Source organism: Octopus bimaculoides, chromosome 24 (assembly GCF_046866305.1).
Source record: "Octopus bimaculoides isolate indiv1 chromosome 24, ASM4686630v1, whole genome shotgun sequence".
NCBI lineage: Eukaryota > Metazoa > Mollusca > Cephalopoda > Octopoda > Octopodidae > Octopus > Octopus bimaculoides.
The window spans coordinates 18148244-18173243 of record NC_142951.1 but is presented as its reverse complement, the minus strand read 5'-3'; the positions used below and the strand labels follow the sequence as shown (position 1 = coordinate 18173243).

The 25000-nt window shown below is 36.5% G+C and overlaps 1 protein-coding gene across 1 annotated transcript in view; it reads right to left on the bottom strand.

The window, feature by feature from the left end:
* The window catches only part of LOC106872571 (pleckstrin homology domain-containing family M member 2), a 199585-nt gene that overhangs the window by 4356 nt on the left and 170229 nt on the right, over nucleotides 1–25000 (bottom strand). Inside the window, exons 10-15 of the mRNA XM_014919604.3 lie at nucleotides 22910–22998; nucleotides 20064–20196; nucleotides 17831–17991; nucleotides 16930–17161; nucleotides 12662–12838; nucleotides 1266–1385 (exon numbers count right to left, since the gene is read on the bottom strand). Coding sequence (XP_014775090.1) covers nucleotides 1266–1385; nucleotides 12662–12838; nucleotides 16930–17161; nucleotides 17831–17991; nucleotides 20064–20196; nucleotides 22910–22998 — 912 coding nt within the window. The remainder of the gene's footprint in view (nucleotides 1–1265; nucleotides 1386–12661; nucleotides 12839–16929; nucleotides 17162–17830; nucleotides 17992–20063; nucleotides 20197–22909; nucleotides 22999–25000) is intronic.

Below are 25000 nucleotides of genomic sequence, written 5' to 3'. Positions count from 1 at the left end.
TGAGCCTTCTGTCCCATCATACCATGAAGAGGTTGGCCACATCACCGGCGATACTAACACCCACAGCTGCCTCCTCGTCCTGGGCGTATATTCTGTTGTTAAACTTAAACGTGTGGCCTTTTAGGGTAACTCTTATACTAGCTCCTAGTGCATGTGCGATCATTTTCTTTACCTGATGAACATTTGCGGGGGTCCGTATGGCTCTGGTCCATCCGCTCCATCTCTTTATAGGGGTCTTCCTAGCCATAGAAGTAATTGTGGGTGGTCTACCTCCTAAACGTCTACTAGTGCAGAAACTTCTAAGGTCGTGTTTATCTAGATATACATCGTCATATGTCAATCTAAGTAGGAGGCCCAGTTCTTCTGTGTTGACATTGCGGAACTCCACTTTGCTCTTTTCCAAGGCAAAATCCACGTCGAGAGATGGGTATAGTGATACCACATTCATGCTACCCACTATACATCCTGTCAGGTCGCAGGTGTTGTTACAGTCGTTGATCCTGCTGAGGAGATCTTCCGTGCTATCACAAACATCAGGTGACATCCGGATTAAGGAGCGTATGATCATTGAGAGGAAGTAGGAAATCCTGTAGTTGCTAGCGATATTCGCTCCACAGACTGGTCTTGTTGGTGGTACCGCCACAGGATCAGTAGTTACTTTGTGGTCCTTGCGAAGTCCATACAGTGTGGAGATATCGTTGTTCCAGGCTTGCAAATTGTTGACTGTGCGTTTCTGGGGTCCAAGAAGAATTGTCCACATCATCATGTGGGCGTTGAGGACCTTTTCTCTCTCCTCATGCGCCTGTAAAGTTGTTACTTTCGTATTGGCGATGTGAGGTTGCATTGCCTGGATATAGTTCGGTAAGCTGTCTATTGACATCCTGCTGTAATTCAATGAATGCGAAACAAAGAACTGCCAAAATTTTTGCAATAAGAGTATGAAACATGAACATGAGAGGCGATGCCCTTGCATAGACCAAAATACTTACTTTGTAACTCTCAAGAGACAGAATCACTCTAGAAAATTCTCAACAAAATGTTTGTAACCTCTCCAGTTTTTGATTAGCAATTTCTTTAATCACTCTCTCTCTCTCTCTCTCTCTCTCTCTCTCTCTCTCTCTCTCTCTCTCTCTCTTTCACACAAACACACACACACACACACACACACACACACACACACACGCACGCACACGCACACACACACACACACACACACACACACACACACGTATACAAACAATAATCAAATGAAAGGTGACAATTACCTGAAACAGTTTCTTCCAACAGTACATGAGTTTGTTAATAAATTTGGTCTTTTCTTTGTCTGAATTGAAATATAATATCCACTGTTCTGAACTGACACCATCTTCCTGGGACTCAAACTCCTGTGGACAAACAAACACATAGTTATAGTAATTTGAAGTGAAACAGACTTGTGGAAATATCAATAGGTAGGAGAGAGAGAGAGAGAGTGAAAGAGTATATGAGTATATGTATGCAAATATGCATGTATGTGAATGTACACATACATATAGTAGTATGTTAGTAAGTATTATTTCATACAACATAATTCTATGAAGTCATTAGGTAAGATAATTACTCATCATCATCATTTAATGTCCGTTGTCCAAGCTGGCATGGATTGGACAGTTTGACTGGGCTGGCATGTTGGAAGGCTGCACCAGGATCCAGTCTTATTTAGCATGGTTTTCTACGGCTGGATACCCTTCCTAACACCAACCACTCTGAGAGAGTAATGGATGGTATTACATGCCATCAGCACAGGTGCCATTTGCGTGACACTGGTATCTGCCATGATTGCAATTTTGCTCAGCTTGATGGGTCTTCTTTTCAAGCACGCCATAATGCCAAAGGTCTTGGTCATTGCCTCTGTGGGGTCCAACACTCGAAAGGAGTTCAACCACTTTGCTTCCATGAGGCCCAATGCTCAAAAGGAACTCAGCCACCTTGTCTCCATGAGGCCCAATGCGCAAAAAGGAACTTATGCACATTGCCTCCATGATACCCACCACTCGAAAGGAACTCAGTCACTTTGCCTCCATCAGGCCCAATGCTTGAAAGGTACTCAGCCACTTTACCTCCGTGAGGCCCGACGTTCAATGGTTGACTTTTTTACATGCCACCAGCATGGTTGCATTTGGCTTGATGGCTTCTCTTAAGCAGAGCATATCACCAAAGGTCTGTCACTAGTCATTGCCTCTGTGAGGATCAAAGTGTTTGAAGGTCATGCTTCACTGCCTCATCCCATGTCTTCCAGGGTCTACATCTACTACAGGTTCTCTCCACAGTTAGAGATCGGCACTTCTTTACACAACTGTCTTCATTCACACGCATCACATGACCATACTAGCACAGTCGTCTCTCTTGCACACCACATCTGATTCCTCTTATAGCTAGCTTTTCTCTCAAGATGCTTACACTCTATCGAACATGCACACAGACAATGCACATCCAGCAAAGCATATTGGCTTCATTTCTTTCAAGCCTAATCCTATTCTCACAGCTAAGCTATTGGAACAATCATTTCCACTACTAACCTAGTCACCAAGATACTGGAAGCTATCTACTACCTCTAGCTTTTCCCCCCTGGCAGTTGATGGAGTCTATTTTCTGCACATGTTCAGCATCTGTTATGCCTGTGCACCTTCCACATACAAAAGTTTCACTGTTAACTTATCTTTGATGTTGCTGCACCTTTTGTGTGTCCAAAGCTTACACTGGGTGCATCTTATGGAGTTTCTACCTACACCTTTTCTACAGATTGAGCAGGGCTATCTACCTGAGAGGATTTGCGATTTGTTTTAGCTAGGTGAACTCTAAAGCCCTTTGATTCTAGACCTTGCCGCCATACCCGGAACTTCTCTAGTTCTGGTAGTGATTCTGCTATAAGAGCAAGATCGCCAGAACAGAGGAGCTCCCAGGAGCAACCTGTCTTGAATTCCTTTGTTATTGTCTGGAAGACAATGATGATCAAGAGGGTGCTGAGCACTGATCCTTGGTGAACCCATACATGTACCCTGAATTCTTCATTGTACTCATTGCCAACCCTCACCTTACTGGTAGCATCCCTGTACATGTCTTGTATAGCTCTCACCAACCACTCATCTATCCCTAGTTTCCGCATTGACCACCAGATAAGGGATTGGGGGTCCCTGTCAAAGGCTTTCTCCAAGTCAACAAAGGCCAAGTACAGAGGTTTATCTTTGGCTAGGTATTTCTCCTGCAGCTGTCTTACCAGAAATATAGCACAAAACCAAACTGCATTTCATCTAGACTAACTATCTCTGTAACTTTCATCACCTGATCCAACAATTTGATACTTCTGTAATTATTTCTATCTAAGGCATCACGTTTACCTTTGTAGCAGTTGACTGTGATGCTGCTACACCAGTCATTGAGCATGACTCCTTCATTGACCACCTGATTTACAATAAAGGTGATGAGACCATAACCCACACCACCAGATATTTTAAGCATTTAAGCGGTGATACTTGATGGGCTAGGGGCTTTCCCTGCCTTCATATCCTTAATTGCTTTATCTACCAAGTTACTGTCGATTCAAATAGCTAGTCCCTCAGTTCGATCAACATTTGGCAGACTCTCTTCTTTCCATTCATTTTTCACATTCAGCAGTCTTTCATAATGGCATCTCCAAGCCTCTTTCTTTGCAGACCCATTAAAAGCAAGTGCACCATCATCCATGTGGACACATTTCTCTCCTATGATGTCACAATTTTCTCTCGCACACTGTCTTGCAATCCAAAATACCTCAGTTCGTTGGTGCTAACGGTGTTGTACATAGGCAAACTTCTTTTCTGCTTCTCCCCTGTATAGATATACTTGTCTCCTAGCTTCCCTTCTGGCTATCTGATACAGTTCCTTGCTGCCCCCACTTTTCCAGGCCTGTTTCTTTGCCTTAATGGCCCTGTCTACAGTATTGTTCCACCACCACTTCACCCTGGGTCTGGAAGGGACTTTGCGCTGCCATAAATTTGGTCTGTGGCACTCAGCAAGCTGTTCTGCAGGATTTCCACATTGCCTTCTATATCACAGGTTTGTAGCTGCTCTTCTCTCCCATCAAATTTCTCCTAAATCAAATGTCCCTAAATCTCTGACCATATGAATGGTCGTTAAGTTTCCTTCTTTTTCAGATTGGTCTGCATCTCGGCAGCCTTTTGGCCTGGAGTCAAAAGTCGCTAATGACTAGTCTTTGCTAAGGGATACATTCTTCACCAGAGAGAGTCTTTGCATTGAAGAGCAACCATGCATCCCTTGGTATGGTGAGAATGAAATGTATCTGGCTACCAGAGTCACCTGATTGATAGGTTATCAGGTGGCTGGCTGGCTTCCTGAAGTTGGTATTGCAGATCAAAGGTTATTCGCATCACAGAACTCCAGTAGCCTTGTTCCCTTTTTGTTTCAGAAAGGAATTCCATGGCCCCTATGAACACCATGGAAAATACTGGGCTGCCATCTGACATGCCCATTGAAATCCCCAGCCATGAAGATGAGATCCTTGTCATCCGTCTTAGAGGTAGTCTGCAGGAGGATATCATAAAAGTGGTCCTTCTGTTCATTTGGTAGGCCCGCTTCTGGGGCATAGGCAGATATAATTGTAGCTATGCTATTCTGCAAGACTAGCCTGAGCTTAAGTACTCTATTGCACACTCTGACTACCTCTATGAACTTATCCACCCATTTCTCAGCAAGAAGTATGCCCACACCACCTACTCCACCACAGTTACCTTCGCAGAAGATTTTATATCAATGTGTCTTGCCTTTGAGGAACCTGTCTGAAGTTCCTCTCCACCTAACTTCTTGGATGCAACATACATGAACATGCCTCCTTTCAAGCATCTCTACAATCTCATTAGATCTACATTGTGCCTACATTTACAGTGCCAACTCTGAAAACTGGGAAAGGAATGTGGTAGGAAACATGGGAAGGAGAGATGTTATTTAGCACCTGAAAAGAAGGTTTCCATGATCATTTGATACCAAACATGTGATAACAGTTGCTCTTATCATTCAAACAAGTTAAAATTGTTACCACTACTGGGGGTGAGAGTAAGGTAAGCAGTGTAAATATAAGCGTTGCTGCAGCTGCAAATATAGAAATAAATATGGCAATGTTGAATTAAGTAAGTAAATGTGCTGCTATTTGGTTGGGTTAGTCCATTATATATATGTATGTATATATATATCTAGAAAGAGAGAGTGAGGGGCGATAAAAAGAGGGAGAGGGTGAGAGGAAGATGGTTTGGAAGGGAGGGAAGGACAGAGGTATGCAGAAGTAAGGCAGAGCTCTGTGGAGGTTTTCAGTATGAAAGAAGAGGGAAGAGATTTCACAGTAAAGAGAAGAGATTACCGGCATGCAACATAGGGGATTTCCAGTATTGGTGAGTGGGAAAGGAGGGGTGCATCGTGAAAAAGAAATGTAAGTACAGGCTAGCTTCGCCTAAGGGTTACAAACTGAATTTAAGGAGCGTTTAGCATGTTAGTAATACAAGTTAAATAAATGAATGAAGAGAAATGATAAACGATTAAAAAGCGAGAGAATTTCTTAGCTTAGTGGTTGGACATTTTGTGTTGTGATATGATGGTGTCGAATAGCAGGAAAAAAAAAATGTATATGTAGTTTGATAAGTGCTAATGCACAAAACTCTTGGAACTTGAGTCACTGTTGCTTCTGCTAAATATTGATAAAAATAAACATATACTCATATTTTGAGTTCTATTTTTCCTGTTTGCATCAACATGCCTATATATGATACTAACACATGGACGTAGTGGGGAACCTACAAAAATTTCTAAGACCAGTCATGTGACTATCCTCTACCAATCAAATCCTATTCAAAACATATACTAATTTGAGCCATGAACTCCCTATAAAGACAGGGCAAACTTCAAACACTAGTCAGAAACAAGGCAGCTGTGACATGAGCCACGTCTTTCTATTTGAACTTTTTAAAAATCAGTGTAAACTGTGAAACCAGTTAAAGCTTCAAATATATTAATAAAAAATATGTTAACTATTCTCAGTGCATTCAACTTCTATTTTTCCTATATCTCTACCCGTATGGAATAAAATAAGGTTTTCTATCCACAAAGCCAAAGCCTTTGTATAGAGCTCATCAGACTCTATACAAAGACAAAAATTTAAACTTTGTAAGTTGCGGATGTGAAGAAACGCTCAGAAATCGAGATTTAAGTCTCAACATACAAGAACATTAATGAGGACAGGTTGTCTCCTCTGAACCAGAAGATAAAACAACCCTTATAGACATGAAAATGCCTAACCAGCAAACAGGGAGATCCAATTTTCTAGTTGGTAGCGCTAGAAGTGGACACATTTAGAGAAAACTCCATTGTGACTATTTAACGCGCCAGGTTTAGTATAGTCCTTAAGAATTTTGGCTCTCTCCGCAATGCAGATTTTGCAATGGCCACACCCATTAATATATGGGCCTGGATGATCTAGTATTTTCCAAGTGATATCACATGGGGTCTCTTGATCTTTGATCACATAGCAGGCCAGGGATGTGACAAACCATCCTTCTGGACTCTGAAGGATGACTGGTAGTTGCAGAAGCAACATTTGAAAGATGTACTGGCTGATACAATATATAAACAAACTTGAGATGAAGCTATATTTGCACTCCTAGTATATCTCTGATAGGTTCCGGGCCTGTGTATGCTGTTGGTAACACTATTGCTGATGCAGTCAATATGGTACAATGATCTGGCAGTGTGCTTCTTTTCTGATATATGTTTTATTGATTTTATATATATATATATATATATATATATATATATATATATATAAGAAATTAAAAACGGAAAATACACAAACTTTACATAGTTTTAATATAATTTTTAATATATCAACCGGTTTTGCTTTCGCTATTCATGCTATTTAGGTTAACTTATTTGAATATGTATTTTCTTAAGAAAAAATTTTTGTCCATGTTGTGTGTGATGATATTTACGAATTCACAAGTAGAAAAATAAGGGGAGGTAATTGGTTATCATTGTTATTGTTACTGTTGTGGGCAAGGGAGATAACTGTTCAGCTTTTGGTAAGGGGAGGGGAATATATATATATATATATATATACACACACAAATAAGTTTCAAAACACTTGTTTAATGAGGGGATTTATGTACAGTTGCGTGGCTTAGTGGTTAGGGTATTCAGCTCACGGTCGTTGTGTCCTCAAGCAAGACACTTTATTTCACGTTGCTCCAGTCCACTCAAAAATGAGTAGTACCTGTATTTCAAAAGTACCTGTATTTCATAGCCTTGTCACGCTATGTGTCACGCTGAGTCTCCCTGAGAACTATGTTAGGGGTACACGTGTCTGTGGATTGCTCAGTCACTTGCACATTAATTTCATGAGCAGGCTGTTCTATTGATGATATCAGCTGGGACCTTTGTCGTCATAACTGACGGAGTGCTCCTTACAGTGATATAATCGTGAATTAAAATATGTAAAAACATAAAAGTTGGTTATGCGTGCATATTAAGACATGTTCTGTATTTTTCAATGAAATGAGTTTCTTTATTTAAACGTTCTTGTGGAAAGATTGTGTCTTTGCAATGGTAGAAGGGGTAGACTGTGAAATTTGGTTTGATATTATCTGCACATTTTTCTATATGTTCACTGAGTGGAATTTGCCTGTATTGCAGGAAAGAGATTTGCTCTTTATGTAGAGTGGTTCTCCGTCTCAAGGTCATACTCATCTGTCCAATATAGTTGTGTCCACAACCCAAGCAGGTTATTACATAAATTAGGTTCTCAGAGGCACAAGTGAAACTAGTTTTAATTGTGAACTTCTGTCCTTGTTTGAAAAGGAAATCTGAACCTTCAAGTAATTTGGGGCAGGTTCCACAGTTTGGGCGTCCACATTTTTTAACCATTGGTTTCGTGGTTGTTTTGTAAAGCTTCACATTTGTTAGCAGTCTCTTTAGCGATTTGTGTTGCTTTTTGCATTTGATGAGTCTGTGCGTTTTCAGGATGTCATTCATCTTTGGATCTCTAGTTAGTAATGGGAGATTTTGCTCAATAGTATTGAATGTCTCACTGTTTCTGGGGTTGTGTGTTGATATAAACAGTAGTGTTTTTAAGATGAGGTGTGGTGTTATGTTTTGTTGTCCTTAGTGTTTTTATGTCTAATTTTTTGGCACATTTCAATATTTGTTTTGTATGTATACACATAAGTACCTATATATTTTGCATTTTTTTAAATGTAGATAGTATTTAAGGTTTTACAAATATTGTCTCCCTTGCACCAATTACAAATATACACCATTTCTGTTTTTAGATTTCCTCCTTACGAAAAACATAACACTATTTTCGCCATAAACTAAATATGTTGAAGAAATAATCATTTATATTTAAAAAAAACTTTTTTCAATGCGTAATATAGATCAATTCCACATTTTAATACATCTTTACTCAAGTTTTTATGTATTTCGTAAAGTTCTTTTTTTATTCATTTTGAAAAGTCATCTATATGTTTTTAGATAACGAAAGTGACATATAATAACTATATTGTTTATGGATTGTTGATTTTTATGTAATACTTAAATGAAAAACTATTAATCAATCTCACATACTAGTCTTAGCTTCCTATTTACTTAAAAACAGTAGAAATGACAGTTGATGGTTAGCAAATCTTTAAATATAAATTTCAGATAACATATAACTGTTTCTTTGGTATTTCTGAACATGCATACACATACATTTTAACCAGTATTTTCTATAGTGAGTTTTTTAAAGTAGATATGTATTTGATTTAATAGCAAGGAAGTCAAAATTTTAAATATTAGATATGTAACCACCCAAGTCCTTCAATATCTTTAGTCTCAATTCAAATAATTGTGAGTGGAAGAATGAATATACAAATACCTGAAAAATTCTATGTATATTTTAAGCATCTTTTTGTTTATTTTTTATTTTACTTAAATCTCACCTACCGAAGAGGACAAATTTGACCTTTATGATGTTCTATTTATGGAAACCTTGGTCCTTTTATCCGAGACAATTGTCTGGGAATATGAAATATGAAATAAAAACTTAATCTCTTTTTACATCCAATCTGATTCATTTATTTTATTTGATGAAATTTATTAAACTTTGAATGCTTTCATACCTATATGTTGTTTTTTTTAAATTTGCAAATAAACTATGAGGAAAAGTCATAAAAAATCTACAGAAATAATTCCTATTATAGGACAAAGATAAAGTCATCCGGATAAACATATGATACATATATATAAATATATATAAGTCTGTATAGAAAGAAGTTGTTCTTTCTCAGGGATATATTATCCAAGCGTACACCAGTTTTGCACTATATCAATTAGCAATACCGGAAATTTTTCATGTGTATATGTACTAGTGTTTATCATTGGTTCTTCTTCAATGATAGTACTTTACATCTTTGAAATTCCAAATGTCACTATGAAGATTTCCATCATTTTTGATATAAGGAAAAAAAATTTAATTCAAAGAAAACAGAGAATACATATACTGAATAATCAATTTATTATCATAGTCTTCATATATTCCTTTTTAGATGGTATTGGAATATTTTTTATTAATATGTCTATGTCTATCTTCTCCATTTTATGGGTGGAATGCTTACTGAAGCTGCGTATATAACGAGTGATTAACAAATCTGTATCGAAAGAAGTTGTTCTTTCTTATGGATATATTATCCAAGCATATACCAGTTTTGCACTATATTGATTAACGATACTGGAAATTTTTCAAGTGTATATGTACTAATGTTTATCGTTGGTTCTTCTTCAATATTAGTACTTTTGAATTTTTAAACTTTTTTCTCCTATATCAAAAATGATGGAAACCTCTATAACAACAACTGGAATTTCAGAGGTGTAAAGTACTAATATTGAAAAACCAACAATAAACACTAGTACATATGCACATGAAAAATTTCCAGTATCATTAATTGATATAGTGCAAAATTGTTGTATGCTTGGATAATATATCCCAAAGAAAAAACAACTTCTTTCTATACAGACTTATTAATCACTCATTATATATGCAGCCTCAATAAGCGTTCCACCCGTAAAATGAACAAGACAGATATAGACATATCAATGAAAGATATTCTAATACCATCTAAAAGGAATATATGAAGGCTATGAGAATAAATTGATTATTCTGTGTATGTATTCTCCATTTTCTTTGAATTTTTAGGTTGCACTGATAGACTGCAAAAACTCAGATAATGTAAAAGACGGTGGCAATACAATTGAAATGAATCATCAAAAAAGATCCAACAAAAAAGACTGCTGATACCACAATGCTCCAGACACAAACAATCAAATGGAACATCATGAAAACAGAATCAAAATGCCACCAAATAAACATAAAAATAATAATAGTACAAATAACTGCACATGCCATAGAAAATCTGCTTGTCCACTCATGAAGCAATGTATCCAAAAGACATAGTATACAAATGCAAAATCTCCACATCCCAACATAAATACATGGACATAGATGCCATGGAAAACCAATTCAAAGTCCATTATTGCAACCACGTCTCTTCATTCCACAAAATAAACAGACAACATGCAACTTCACTGGCAGACATAATACAGAGACTGAAAGAATCAAAAACTAAATATGAAAGGAAATGGTCAATAATAAAAAATGACACCCATGTAATTCACTATCCAACAAATGTGACCTTGGCTTTGAGGAAGCATTGAGTATACTGCTGAGTAATGAGAACCTGGTAAACAAGCATGATGAGAAAATTCCAAGGTGTAGCCACCACATCAAATATGCATTTTCAAGATGGGACAGTGTATAAAGATTATAATATCTATTATTCTATTTCACCACATGCATCCTTTCCGTCTCATGTCTATATATATATGATGGAGTGTGTGTATATATATGGAGTGCCTAACAATATGCCTATGTGCATGAGTATAGATAAATGTATGTGCATCTATGTATGGGTGTGAAAGTGTTTGTTGATCAGTGTGTGTGTATGCGTGTGTGTGTGTGTATATGTATGGGGACGCCCAGAGATGTAATTGTGTGTATATGTGTGTCAGTGATTGTATATGTATGAGTGTATGTGTGAGTGTATTTGGGAAATAATAAAGTTTAGCATGTGCAACCTAACATGTGAAACAAAACGGACAGCCAATGTATACAATGCCACTCATGTCGAGCATGTAGAGGCATGCTGACAGCAAGCAAACTGGAACTGCCAGTGTCTACTAGATTCAAAAGAGCCAGTTAGATGTGTTAGCATCAAAGTCAAAGATTTACTTACGGGGAAAGCGATTATATATCACCTGAGGAGATACAACTGGATCCCATTGCTTAATTTAAGTCCTGTATATATGTGGATCTATGTTGTATCGCAACATGTGTAGCATTTATTTAATAGCTCTAAACATACTCCTTCCTGTTGACTCTAGTTATTCAATTTTCATATATATATATATATAATTGTTATATATTGCAGTTGGTTAGGATCATGTTGATCATAAGGTATTAGCTTACTAGCTTCCAACATGTTATTAGCTAGCAGTCCACATTGAAGGAACATTGATAAATTATTTACTTAATTAATCAACTAATAATATTTCAATTTCATCATTCCAATGTAAAATTTAGAACAATTATTTAAAGTTAACAGGTACTCCACAACTCCAATTTCAGTAGTAATATTAGTCATATATGGCATGCAGCACATAAATACAATTGGAGGAGATTAGACAATAGCAGTTCAAGCCCTGCAACATATGTTTCATTATCAAGACATTTTATCCATAATTTCATGCACTGCATCATTATCATATCCATTTCTTTTTTTTTTATCTCAAGTTAGTTTCAATGAAGACTATTTCAGCTGTTCAAATCAATAGAATTATCTATTTAATGTATCAGAGTAATAAGTAGCTGAGTATTCCATAGATATTTGTATCTTTAATACTCAGGTAGTCACAATATAATACTTTATATGACAAAGAATGGATCCTCAAATCAATGCTACTGTCCATCCTATAGGTTTCCACGCACAGTTTCTATTTGCCAAATTTCATTCACAAGACTTGGGTTGACTCAACTCAACTTAAGGTATAAGACACTTGCCAGAGGTCAGAGTATGACTGAACCCAAAACCTCGTATTAGTGTAGCTAATTTCTTAACCATTCGGTCATTCCTGCATCCCATATATCAGCTCTATATTTCCTTACATCCACTGTAATCCATTGATATAGTGCAAAACTGGTGTACACTTGGATAATATATCACATTAAATCCTTGGGTGCTTTTAACACAGCCCACTCTGTTACAAATATTCAGAGCTGGCCTTTATTCTGAGGTTGACCATGTGCCATAGTTTCTTCAGACACCCCCTTGTGCATGCATGCACACACACACACAAACACGCACACCACCACTACCACCACCACCACAACCAGCAACAGCAACAGCATCAGCAGCAGCGGTCTTAGCATCCATGAGAAAGAAAGGATCATAGGTACATCGGTTTTTTTTTTCTCTAGTTAAAGTTCTAAGAATAAAATAAACACAACGTGTTGCTTGCAATACAGTATCAATGTGAAGAATAAAAAATTTACCAGAATACAATAGGAAGAGATCTGGTTGTCTTGGAGAATAGCTGTGACATCTTCCAAATTGGCACTGCCCAGTGTACGGAAGAAATTAGTCTGTAGATCCTCATGACACATAAGTAACTTGTTTTGACTTAGTAAAACACAGCAACCAATACAGCTGTTTGATATCACTCCACGATTCTGAAAGTGAAAGTGAAACAAATAATGAAATAAACAGAAGTAGATGGGTCAGTAGGAGGCTTACAGAGTTATTTTGCAAACCCACATCACTCCACATTTACTTCCACTGCCACTCCGACCATCCGCATCATATAATTCAATCAAATCCAAAATCCCAAATTTTAAGGATAAAATGGATTTGTACTGATATAGGGGACTACTGGAAACATGCTTTTGTACACCATTATGTCAAACATGGTTACAGTAAATCACAATTAAAGGAAATTGCAAATGACATAGCTAAGATTAGCAAGGAAAGTCAAATTTTCCCACACAATTTTAGCAAAGTACAATGATGGAATTCTTTTAGTGATTAACTGGCACCAACATTTTGCTGTCATTTCAAAAGTGTTACATAAAAGTTAGCAGCATGTTGTGGAAAAATATCCCTGTTTCTAACATATATTTCTTCCGTTGCCTATTGTAGCCTTTAGACAGAATAAAAACATAAGAGAACTATTAACCTCTATTTTTGACTCCAAGAAAACTAACATTGTAGTTTCTGCACACAGTACCTTGAAAAACAGCCACAAGAGAGGTAAGCCCTGTTCATTATGCAACAACATGAGTCAAGTCAATTCCATCAGGAATCATAACAGAAATGCTGAGATTTACATGGAAGAAGAGATGTGTAGAAATTCCCATTTGGTGTACGCATCAGAATGCACCAAACATAACTTGATTTATGTTGGTTGTACAACAGAACAATTATACAAAAGATTCAATGGGCACAGATATGATGTCAGGCACAATAACAGTAGTTTGACAGAATTTGCCGAACATTTTGCATCAAACGGCTGCAATTTTGAAAAAGACTTGAAAGTGCATATTCTCAGAAAATATTCTGAATCTGCTTCACTTTCAGTCCTCAAAATGCATGAGGAGAAATATGTTTGAGAGTTATTAACATAACACTCTGGAAGGATGAATAAAATGACAGGAGAATTTCATCATATTTACACAAAACTGATTAAATATTCTTCTTTTTCCTTTTCTTTTCTTCTTTCTTCTTACCAGTTGTAAACTTGAGAATTGAAGACTGATGATGTCATTCCATCAACATGGGAACACTGGTTGCCTCATTCAAATTTTGGATTTGAATTTTTATAATTTTGGATTTGTATGTATCACTTTTTATTTTGAACTCAACAAATACAGACTAGCTGTTGAAACATTGTTCAACTAATAAAACATCTATTGCAATCACATTGCACTCTTTGTATTGTCTATTTACCTTTATGAGGAGTTACATCAATCCTTTTAAAATATCATCATCATCATCATCACCATCACCATCACCACCACCATCATCATCATCATCATGATCATCATCATCATCATAAATAATATTAATACTCTAACTTTCTGCTTTTGTACATACCTGTTGTGTGCGTCACACTTACTTCAAAGAAGTGGCAAAGCAACAGAGAAGACAGAGAGGAAGTAAGAGAGTGAGAGAGAAAGTGAGAGAATGAGAAAGAGAGAGAATGAAAGAGACAGTGAGTAGTGACGATGTTCATTTTGTTTTTTTTAAATATTTATCACATTGCAAGAGAAGTAGATACATAGATACATATACACATTGTTAAATCAAAAGTGGGAGAGAAGAAGGACACTTTGTGTCCCTCTTCTTTCCTGCTTTTGATTTAACAATGTGAAAGAGAAAGAGAGAAAGTGAGAGAGACAGTAGATACATAAATCCAAAGAAAAGTTCATACATAGATACATACACACAGTGGAGGCGCAATGGCCCAGTGGTTAGGGCAGTGGACTCGCAGTCATAGGATCGCAGTTTCGATTCCCAGACTGGGCGTTGTGAGTGTTTATTGAGCGAAAACACCTAAAGCTCCACGAGGCTCCGGAATGGGATGGTGGCAAACCCTACTGTACTCTTTCACCACAACTTTCTCTCACTCTTACTTCCTGTTTCTATTGTGCCTGTAATTCAAAGGTCAGCCTTGTCACAATGTGTCATGCTGAATATCCCCAAGAACTACGTTAAGGGTACACGTGTCTGTGGAGTGCTCAGCCACTTGCACGTTAATTTCACAAGCAGGCTGTTCTGTTGATTGGATCAACTGGAACCCTTGACGTCATAAGCGACGGAGTGCCAACAACAACATACACACAGCAAATATTGGATGTCAGTTTCACTTTTCATTACCACACGAGAATAAAATTAACTCACAAATGGTTGAGTACTCCACAAACATGCATAACATTAACTTAGTTCTCAGGGAGATTCAGCCTCACACAGAATATGACAAGGCTTGCCCCTTTGAATTACAGCTACAACTCAAGACACACACACACACACACACACACATATATATATATGAATGTATTTGTGTGTGTGTATAGTTTAGGTTAGTTAAAAATGTTTGCAATAATAAGTGTCGCATGGTGGAAATAAATGCAATTACCAAACTTTCATTCATAAATCCATTTATTATTTCATTCTTTTGCATATCAATTTGTACATGAAGGTTCTTTGAATATGTATGTTGTATTTTAAGGCTAAATAGTAATACCATTTATGTTTGTGTAACTGAAATATTTTGGTTGGATTATATAGTCATTGGTGTTATAATACTTTCTATATTCTGTAACTGTCACAATATACTTTTCTAGACCTGATTTTTTTGTAGGGAGGGGCCAGTTGATTAGATCAACCCCAGTACACAACTGATACTTAATTTATCGACCCCGAAAGGACAAAAGGCACAGTCAATCTCGGCAGAATTTGAACGCAGAGCATCATAATATACAAACATTTCTCATGGCACCAGTACACTGTTTACAGATGCTTACATTTTTTTATGTTTTCCATGAATTTTTCACAGACCCAGCTAGTTATTATTATCATTATCATTATTATTATAAGCTTTGTGCTGCTAATAGAAAGGGTTATTATAAACACTCCTAAGATAGTGAACTGTAGAATTGTGAGAATGTCAAAAAATTCACTATGGTATTTGTTCTGACCCTGTACATTCTGCATTCAAATCCCACCAAGGTCAACTCTATGCTTCATCCAAGTACTAGTCTGGCACTGGGGGGTCAATTAAATAAACTAACCTCCCTCTTCTTAAAATTGCTAGTCTTGTGCTTAAATTAGTTAAGGCATTGGACACAATGCCTTATAGTATTTGTCTTATAGTATGGTTCTTTACATTCAGAATTCAAATCCTGTCAATGTCAATTTTATCTTTCATCTCTCCATGATCTACAAAATTAGATATCAATCAAATACTAAAATTAATGATATTAACAATTCCACTCCCCTCAAAACTGTTAGCTGAGTGCCCAAAGTAGAAACAAATATTATAAACACTTTGTTCCAGTTATTTATGTTCTAAGTTCAAATACTGTTCATCTCTCCAAGGTTAATAAAATAAAGTCCCAAATCAAGTACAGAGGCCAATGAAATTTACGAATCCCCCTCCTCTTAAAATTGCTGTTTTTGTGCCTAAACTAGAAGCTATTATTATTATTATAAGCACTCATAAGACACAACAGATTGTACCTTTGAATTCGCATGTACTACATTCTTAGCAATAACATCTGCCAATTTAATCCCCTTCAGGGACTTCCTTTAACTTTAGCTGTATCCAACATTATTATAATTTATTATTACAATCACTGTAATATCACTGAAGTATGTCTTTTGGTTCAACTCATGCCACTCTAGCTATCCAGGAAATATGTTAAATTTTCCTCCAGGGCTCTTTTTAACTGCAGGTAGGTGTCTCATAGCATCTGGCCTTGTACCAACGTATTACATCCAAAGACTGGATCTTTGGATTCAGTAGTACTGTACTCCTGACAATAACATCTGTTAATAGGTCTTGCAAATATTAAGCCATGAAGATTTGTTTTAAAATTTGGATTAAGAAGACACTGCAAGAGAGCAGAGTCAAATGCTTCGACCGACCTCTAAGTGAGAAGTGTCACCTATCAAAACTAAACCTCCAAGTGTGTGGTATTATCAGTCTGCCTCTAATGTGTCATCATCTTCCATTGTACCCCAGTTCTACTTCTCATTCACTCACCTGCATGACTTCAGAGGCAGCCTGACAGAAGCTCTGTTGCCACTCATTAGCCTCCAGTGGTGTAGCAGCAGCAATGTACCAGTAGTCACCATTGGTCAACATAATTTCTATGGTGTTCTCTCTGTCGCTATCAGTAGCTCGTCGGCATCCAGTACAGTCCTCAATGCCCATGTTGATGAAAGCTGAAGGTTTACTATCTGTCTTGTTGTTATACATACAAAGTGCTCCATCCCTGAAAAATAACAACACATCTGAAATATATTCCTTATGAAATCTTTGGACATCTACTATTTATGAAAGATCACCAGAAATTATCTTTCTGCTTTCTGTGTAATTATACCTGACTATCTTTTATTTGTACTTATATTTTCATTAGCTCAAGTGCTGTTTCTTATAGCCAGCTGCTGCTTATTTGGATTACAACTCTCATGATGTGACACTGGATTTTAGGCATTTGATGTGGTTTGAGCTCTAATCTGTGCTTATCTATTTATCTACACCTTTTGACGTATTCTTACTCTTCATGTGTGTGTATATGTAACAGATTGGTTTTACATCAAACAAGGTGTCCACCACAGCTGCATCCTTTCTCCAAATCTCTTTAATATATATCCTGAGGTAATAATGAGAGATGTGTTGTACGGTTTCACTGAAAGCATCAAAATTAATGGTAAGGTCATCACAAATCTGAGTTATGCAGATGATGTAGTCCTCATAGCCAGCAGCATGCAAAAACTACACGATTTAGTTAATAGAGTAAACAATGCAAGAACTCAAGTTGGGTCTCATCTGAACCCCACCACCCCAAAAAATAATGTGTGTGTGTGTGCACGCATGCACACATGATATATACTATGAGATATACAATGAGAAAGTTTTAAAAAAGACAGAGTCAACTTACTTGAGTACGAAATAACCTGGTTTCCACATGAACCCCCTAAAGTAGTCATGGTAACGATGGAGGAGGTATCCTTCCTTGTAGGTCCACTCCCCCTGGTTGCAGGTCAACTGAGCATCTTCCCAGTGTATCAGCTGGTAACTGTGAAGTTCAACATCATACATCTGAAAATACATATATTTTTACATTTTACTCAAAAAACTAAAACCATAACTAGTTGAAAATAGCTGAAACTGCTGAAAATTATTTGAAACTAGCCATTGGAGCTGAAACTACTCATCAATTAATTAGTTTCTTATCATCATTGGCATTTCCTGGTATTGAGAAATCAATGCCATTGAATTTATATACGCGTTCTAAAATGGCTGTATAAGCCTCTTTTTAACCAAAAAACTTCTCTGAGAGTAACAGTGTGAGTCCTTATTGTTGTCCCTCTTCCTTACACTAATGTCTCTTCAAGTTAACTTTCTGTTGCATTATCAAAAGGACATAAAAATTAGATAAAGCCATGAATCATTTTACATATATGCTAACAAGATAATGTTATGAATCACAAAATTCTTGATTGGAGCAGACTTAATATCAGACTGTTGATGCTTCTGATTGTTCTCTCTATAGAAGAAAAATGCCAAATATGATACAAATTAATTAATTAATTAAATGCAATATTCTGCCCTCACTGCTTCCTTATTTCTCAGCATCCCACCTGCTTATCTATCTACCTTTTTGTACCTTAAGGGTACAGCCTCATACCTCACCTCTATTATCCTTTCTCTTTTTCCTGCTGGGGAATCCATGTATCACCTGCTCTTGTCACTCTTTCCTGTTTTAGCCTCTCTATACCTGGCAGCTGCTACAATACTGACCCCCTACTCTGTGAAGAGGTCTTGTCTTGTGACTTACTCGGTGACACCCCCCACCCCCACCCCACTGGTGCTGGTGCCATGAAAAAGGAAAAAACAGTATACTCTATAAAGTGGTTGGCATTAAGAAGGACATCCAGCTTTAGAAACTTAGTCAAAGCAGACACTGAAGACCAACACAACCTTCAAGCTGGTTGGATCCTGTTGAACCATCCAACCCATTCCAGCATGGAACATGGACAGTAAACAATGATGATGTAAAATGTCTATATTTACAGTGGCTGTACAAGTTAAGGTGTTGGACTAGTAACTACATGGTCATGATTTCAAATGGTATAACTATATCACTATAGCTCTGATCACAGCCTTTATCAGAGATAATTGGGACTACATGAGAACAAGGATGACAATAACATTAGAAGTCATTACATGGTAGCTTCTTGGTTCACAAACGAGGGAGTCATGGCTGGAATGCTTTTGATCAAAGGTTTACTGGACCAAGGTTGCTTGGAGCTAAATATCAACAGCAAGGAACCACATCTTAGATAATGTGATCCTAGATATACCATGTCTGATTAAAACATAGGATAGTCTTAGCTGGAACACACTTGATCAAAAATATATTGGATCAGGAGAGAGCTGGGCTTAAACAACAGCAACAAAGAAAAACACATTATATTAATGTGGCCCTAGATACATTATATCTAAGTAACAGATAGAAAGATTGTTGCTGTAACACATTTGATCACAAGTCTGTAAGACCTGAGCAGCCTTTGACTAAACAACTGTAACAACATACACTATCATACCATATATTAGATAATGCACCCTTAAATACACAATCATCATTATCATCATCATTTAATGTCTATTTTCCATGCTGGCATGGGTTGGACAGTTTGATAGGAGCTGGCTAGGCATGAGCGTGCACCAGACTTCTGTATCTGTTTTGGCACGGTTTTTACAGCTGGATGCCCTTCCTAATGTCAACCACCTGGCAGAGTAGACAGAGTGCTTTTTACGTAGTACAAGCAAGGATAGTTTAAGCATGGTTTTTAAAGTTGGATGCCCTTCCGAATGCCAACCACTTTACAGTGTGGACTGAATGTTTTTTTGCATGGCATCAGCACTGGCAGGGTCACAATATTTAAATAAAAGACTGAATGGTCATAGATGGAATGCTTTTGATAATAGGTCTGCTGGATCAAGACTGATCTAGAACTGAACAAAAACAACTGTAGCTGTTCTAGATACATTATAGCTAGAACATTTTGACCGTTGGTCTGCAGGATGAGAGCTGAGCTGAGTGGTGCTAAATAATAATACCAAACACCAACAAATTAGAAAAAAGACTAAAGAGGAAGATGACTTACAGAAGACTTTGTCTCTTGGGAAATGTATTTCTTCATTGCTATCTGCTGAGAAGTGGCATCTGTGAGAACACTCAGTTTTGGGATGTTAAAGAAACTGGTTTCCATAGCATGAGATAAACAGTTAATTATTGACCTGGTTGGAAGGAGAGATAAGAGAGAAGAGAAAATTACTTTATTCACAGAAATTATTTTATTGAAATTACAGCAAAACAACTAGGGCTGTTTTTAGTAGTGTGCCTGTGGAATTTATATACATGTGTGTGTGCTAGTGTTTCTATGTATGCATATACAGAGACTGCATTAGTTTTTCTGAGGACACTTCTTTCAAGAGCTTTAACCTTTTTCTAACTTACTTTTCTACCTTATTTTTCAGATAAATAATGTCAGACTGACTCAGAAAATGAAAAGGTATGCTGTAATCATTGCCTTAAAAGCTTAGCATATTGATATAGAGATAGCACACTTCCTGGAAGTTGCCAAGTCCTTCATTGTCAAAGTTCAAAAGGGCCTGGAAGCTGCTGACAGGGATCCAACATCAGCAGCTAAACACAAAAAACAAAACTGATATACCCTGTGTGTGTGTATGTGTGTGTGTGTGTGTGTGTGTGTGTGTGTGTGTGTGTGTATGTGTGTGAGTGTGTGTGTGTGTGCATGTGTGTTAAAGTAATAAAGTTAATGTCTGGTCATAGAGTGATCAATGGTTTCAAATCCATGAAAGCTGTTGCTTCACAGATGACTCATTAGACTCTAGTCCAAAGACAAATTTAACTCTTCACCTCTTATTTCTCTCTTTTCAAGATCAGTGATGGTTTGTCACTGGAAAAAGTTATAGTATTTTGCGAGTGGGGTGAGTTTTCATCACTAGTTGGTGATTAACACATGCTGAGGACAGGTAGCCACCCAGAAACTTGAGTCTGTGTGTATCACGTAAGGCTAGGGGTGGGAGCAATGACCTCCCCTCGCAAATACTAATCGGACACAGAATGTGTGTCATTAGCCAGCTGGAAGAGATGTCTTCCTGGGGCTATAGACGCCAATAGCACTGTCCCGTATAGGACGCCACACTTGGTTGGCAATTATATGTTACGATTCCATATTGCTACTGTTTACATCTCACCCAGAGATTTAATATAGCTTATTTCTCCTTTTTCAAGATCAGCGACAGTTCTTTCTCAGACATATGAAACATTGACAGTGTATATATATCTATATATATATATATATATATATATCATAACATATAATTGCCAACCAAATGTGGCATCCTATACGGGACAGTGCTACTAGCGTTTATAGCCCCAGCTGGCTAATAACACACATTCTGTGTCCAATTAGTATTTGCAAGGGGAGGTCATCACTCCCTTCCCTAGCCTAATGTGATACACATGGACTCGAGTTTCTGGGTGGTTACCCATCCTCAGTGTGTGTTAATCACCAGCTAGTGGTGAAAACACACCTCACTCACAAAATACTGCATGCTTTTTCCAACGATGAACCATCGCTGATCTCGAAAAAGGAGAAATAAGCTATATTAAATCTCTGAGCAAGATGTAAACAGTAGCAATATGGAATCATAACATATAATTGCCAGCCAAGTGTGGCATCCTATATGGGACAGTGCTGCTGGTGTTTATAGCCCCAGGAAGACATCTCTTCCAGCTGGCTAACAACACACATTCTGTGTCCTATTAGTATTTGCGAGGGGAGGTCATCGCTCCCATCCCTAGCCTTATGTGATACACATGGACTTGAGTTTTTGCATCAGTACTCATCCTCAGCATGTGTTAATCACCAGCTAGTGATGAAAACTCACCCCACTCGCAAAATACTATATGCTTTTTCCAGCAACGAACCATCGCTGATCTCGTAAAGAGAGAAATAAGCTATATTAAATTCAATAAATATTAAAACGGGCAAGTTAGACAAAAATGATATTAGCAACTTCAATGAAGAGTGTAATAGACATGTGTGGGTGATGTGTATGTGAGCGTGTATTGAAGGAACTGTACTATCAATTCCTCTCATTTAATAAAAAATATGCTCTATACATGTACTGAGTTTTTGTTCTTCTAGAGATAGTCATACATAGTATTATATAAGACTGTTAGTGGAACAAAGTCTAGCTCCAGCATGATAGAGAATCACCAGACTGAGGTCAACCTTTAATGATATCCTCAACATAATGCACCATATGTCCCTGTCCTGAGAGGAAGGCCTAAAGGGACTTGGAAAAGTATAAAGAAGTCATGGGAACATACATGGTTTTGAAGAAAACATCAGAAACATCAGGGGGCTAGTCAATTACATCGACCTCAGTGTGATTTCATCGACTCTGAAGGGATGAAAGGCATAGTCAATTTCAGCAGAATTTGAACTCAGAACATAAAGACAGAAAAAATGCCAATAAGCATTTTATCTGGTAAGCTAACCATTCTGCTAGCTCGCTGCCTTAATAATAATAATCCTTTCTACTATAGGCACAAGGCCTAACATTTTGGGGGAGGGGACATCGATCCCAGTGTTTCACTGGTAATTAATTTATCAACTCCGAAAGGATGAAAGGCAAAGTCAACCTTGGTAGAATTTGAGCTCAGAACTAAGCAAATTGCCCAAAATGCCAATGATTGTGCCAGCTTTCCACCTTAATAATATGTGCCTGGTGTACCCATATCAGACAGGTAGTCATGATGGGTATACTGAGTTTTATATATTTTACCCCAGTGTCCCTTTGATGGCATGCAGTGCTCTCTCACTCAATAATAATAATAATAATAATAATAATGGTTTCAAATTTTGGCACAAGGTCAGCAATTTTTAGTAATATTGTTAAACACATCAAACCTTACCTGGATACTTCTTCATCTCCTGTGGTCAGCCAGAATTTACGTCTTCGGTTGGCACATACAATATTAATTACTTGACTATTAACACTCAGCTATAATAATGGAATAAATGAATGGCAAAATGAGAGTTTGGTAATGACAACTGTAATACATTATTATGTTTATATTAACAATTAATAATTTTAAGGGAAAGGGATTAGTTGATATCCTTGACCCTAGTACTTGAGAAGTACTTTATTTCATTGACTCCAGAGTGATGAAAGGCAAAGGTGACCCTGGAGGAAACTGAACTCAGAACATAAAGAGTTGGAAGAAACACCACTTCACATTCTAATGATTTTTCCAGTTCACTGGAATATATCTCTGGGTGAGATATATGTATATATATATATATATATATATATATATATATACACCCAGTGTTACTCAGGATAAAAATGGCATACATTTTTGTTGTTTTACTAGTTTCAGTCATGTGACTGTGGCCATGCTGAAGCACCACATTTACTCGAAAAAATCAACCCCAGGATTTATTTTTTGTAAGCCTAGTACTTATACTATCGGTGTGTTTTGCCAAACGGCTAAGTTACAGGGATGTAAACACAGCAACGTCAGTTGTTAAGCAATGGTAGGGGTACAAACACAGACACACGCACACAAATACATATGAGAGTGTGTGTGTGTGTACATATATAAATATATATATACATATATACATATATATAAACATATATATATACATATATATATACATTTATATACATATTTATATAAACACATATATACATATATATGTACATACATATACATATATATGTACATGTATATACATAAGTATATATATATATACAGATATATATACATGTATATATATATATATATATATATATATATATATATATATATAATAATAATAATAATAATAATAATAATAATAATATTAGGGACAAAATCCAAAATTACAGGTAAAAACTCAATTAAAATCAATTTATAAAAAATTAAAATTAAATTGAGCTTTATAGATGAAATATATAAAATATATAGTTTTAGGGAAAATAACCAAGTTTCAAGAACTCATTGATGAAAATCCACTATCACATGTAGAAAAATTAACATTAAAAGCACAATAAATGAGTATAATATAAAGCAAAGTAAATATCATAAGATAAATATAATAAAATGATTACACGTGTTTCATAACTAATTTTCAAGTAGAAAGGAAATTTCAATCGATTAAAATCAATTGAAATTATCAAAAATAAATTCTATTCAAAAATATAGCTAATCATCTTAAATTTCCTTTCTACTTGAAAATTAGTGTAATCATTTTAGTATATTTATCTTATGATATTTACTTTGCTTTATATTATACTCATTTATTGTGCTTTTAATGTTAATTTTTCTATATGTGATAGTGGATTTTCATCGATGAGTTCTTGAAACTTGGTTATTTTCCCTAAAACTATATATTATATATATCTATATATATATATAAATATATATGTATATATATGTGTATATATATATATATATATATATATATATATATATATATATATATATATATATATATATGTATATATATGTATATATATATATATATATACATACATGTATATATATATACATATCAGAAGAACCATTTTTTTTATACTCTTCACATGGTCAGAGTTTAGGGACATCCTGACTGAGAAATTTGATGAGAGGGAGGAGGAGCTACATACATCGGACATAGAAGGTAGCTGGAAATTCCTACAGGACAGCTTGCTGAGTGCCACAGACCAAGACTGCGGATGGTGCAAAGTCCCTTCCAGACCTAGAGAAGTACTTTATTTCATTGACTCCAGAGTGATGAAAGGTGATCAGGTGATGAAGGTCACGGAGTGAGTCATAGCCCAACAAATAAGGGAGACAGTCTGATTAGATGAGATGCAGTTCGGTTTTGTGTCAAGAAGAAGTAGCACTGATGCTATATTCCTGGTTTGGCAACTGCAGGAGAAATACCAAGCCAAAGATAAACCCCTATATTTGGCTTTTGTTGCATGGCCACAGCTCTAAGCTGAAACTATAAATAAAAAAAAAAATTTTAATGCA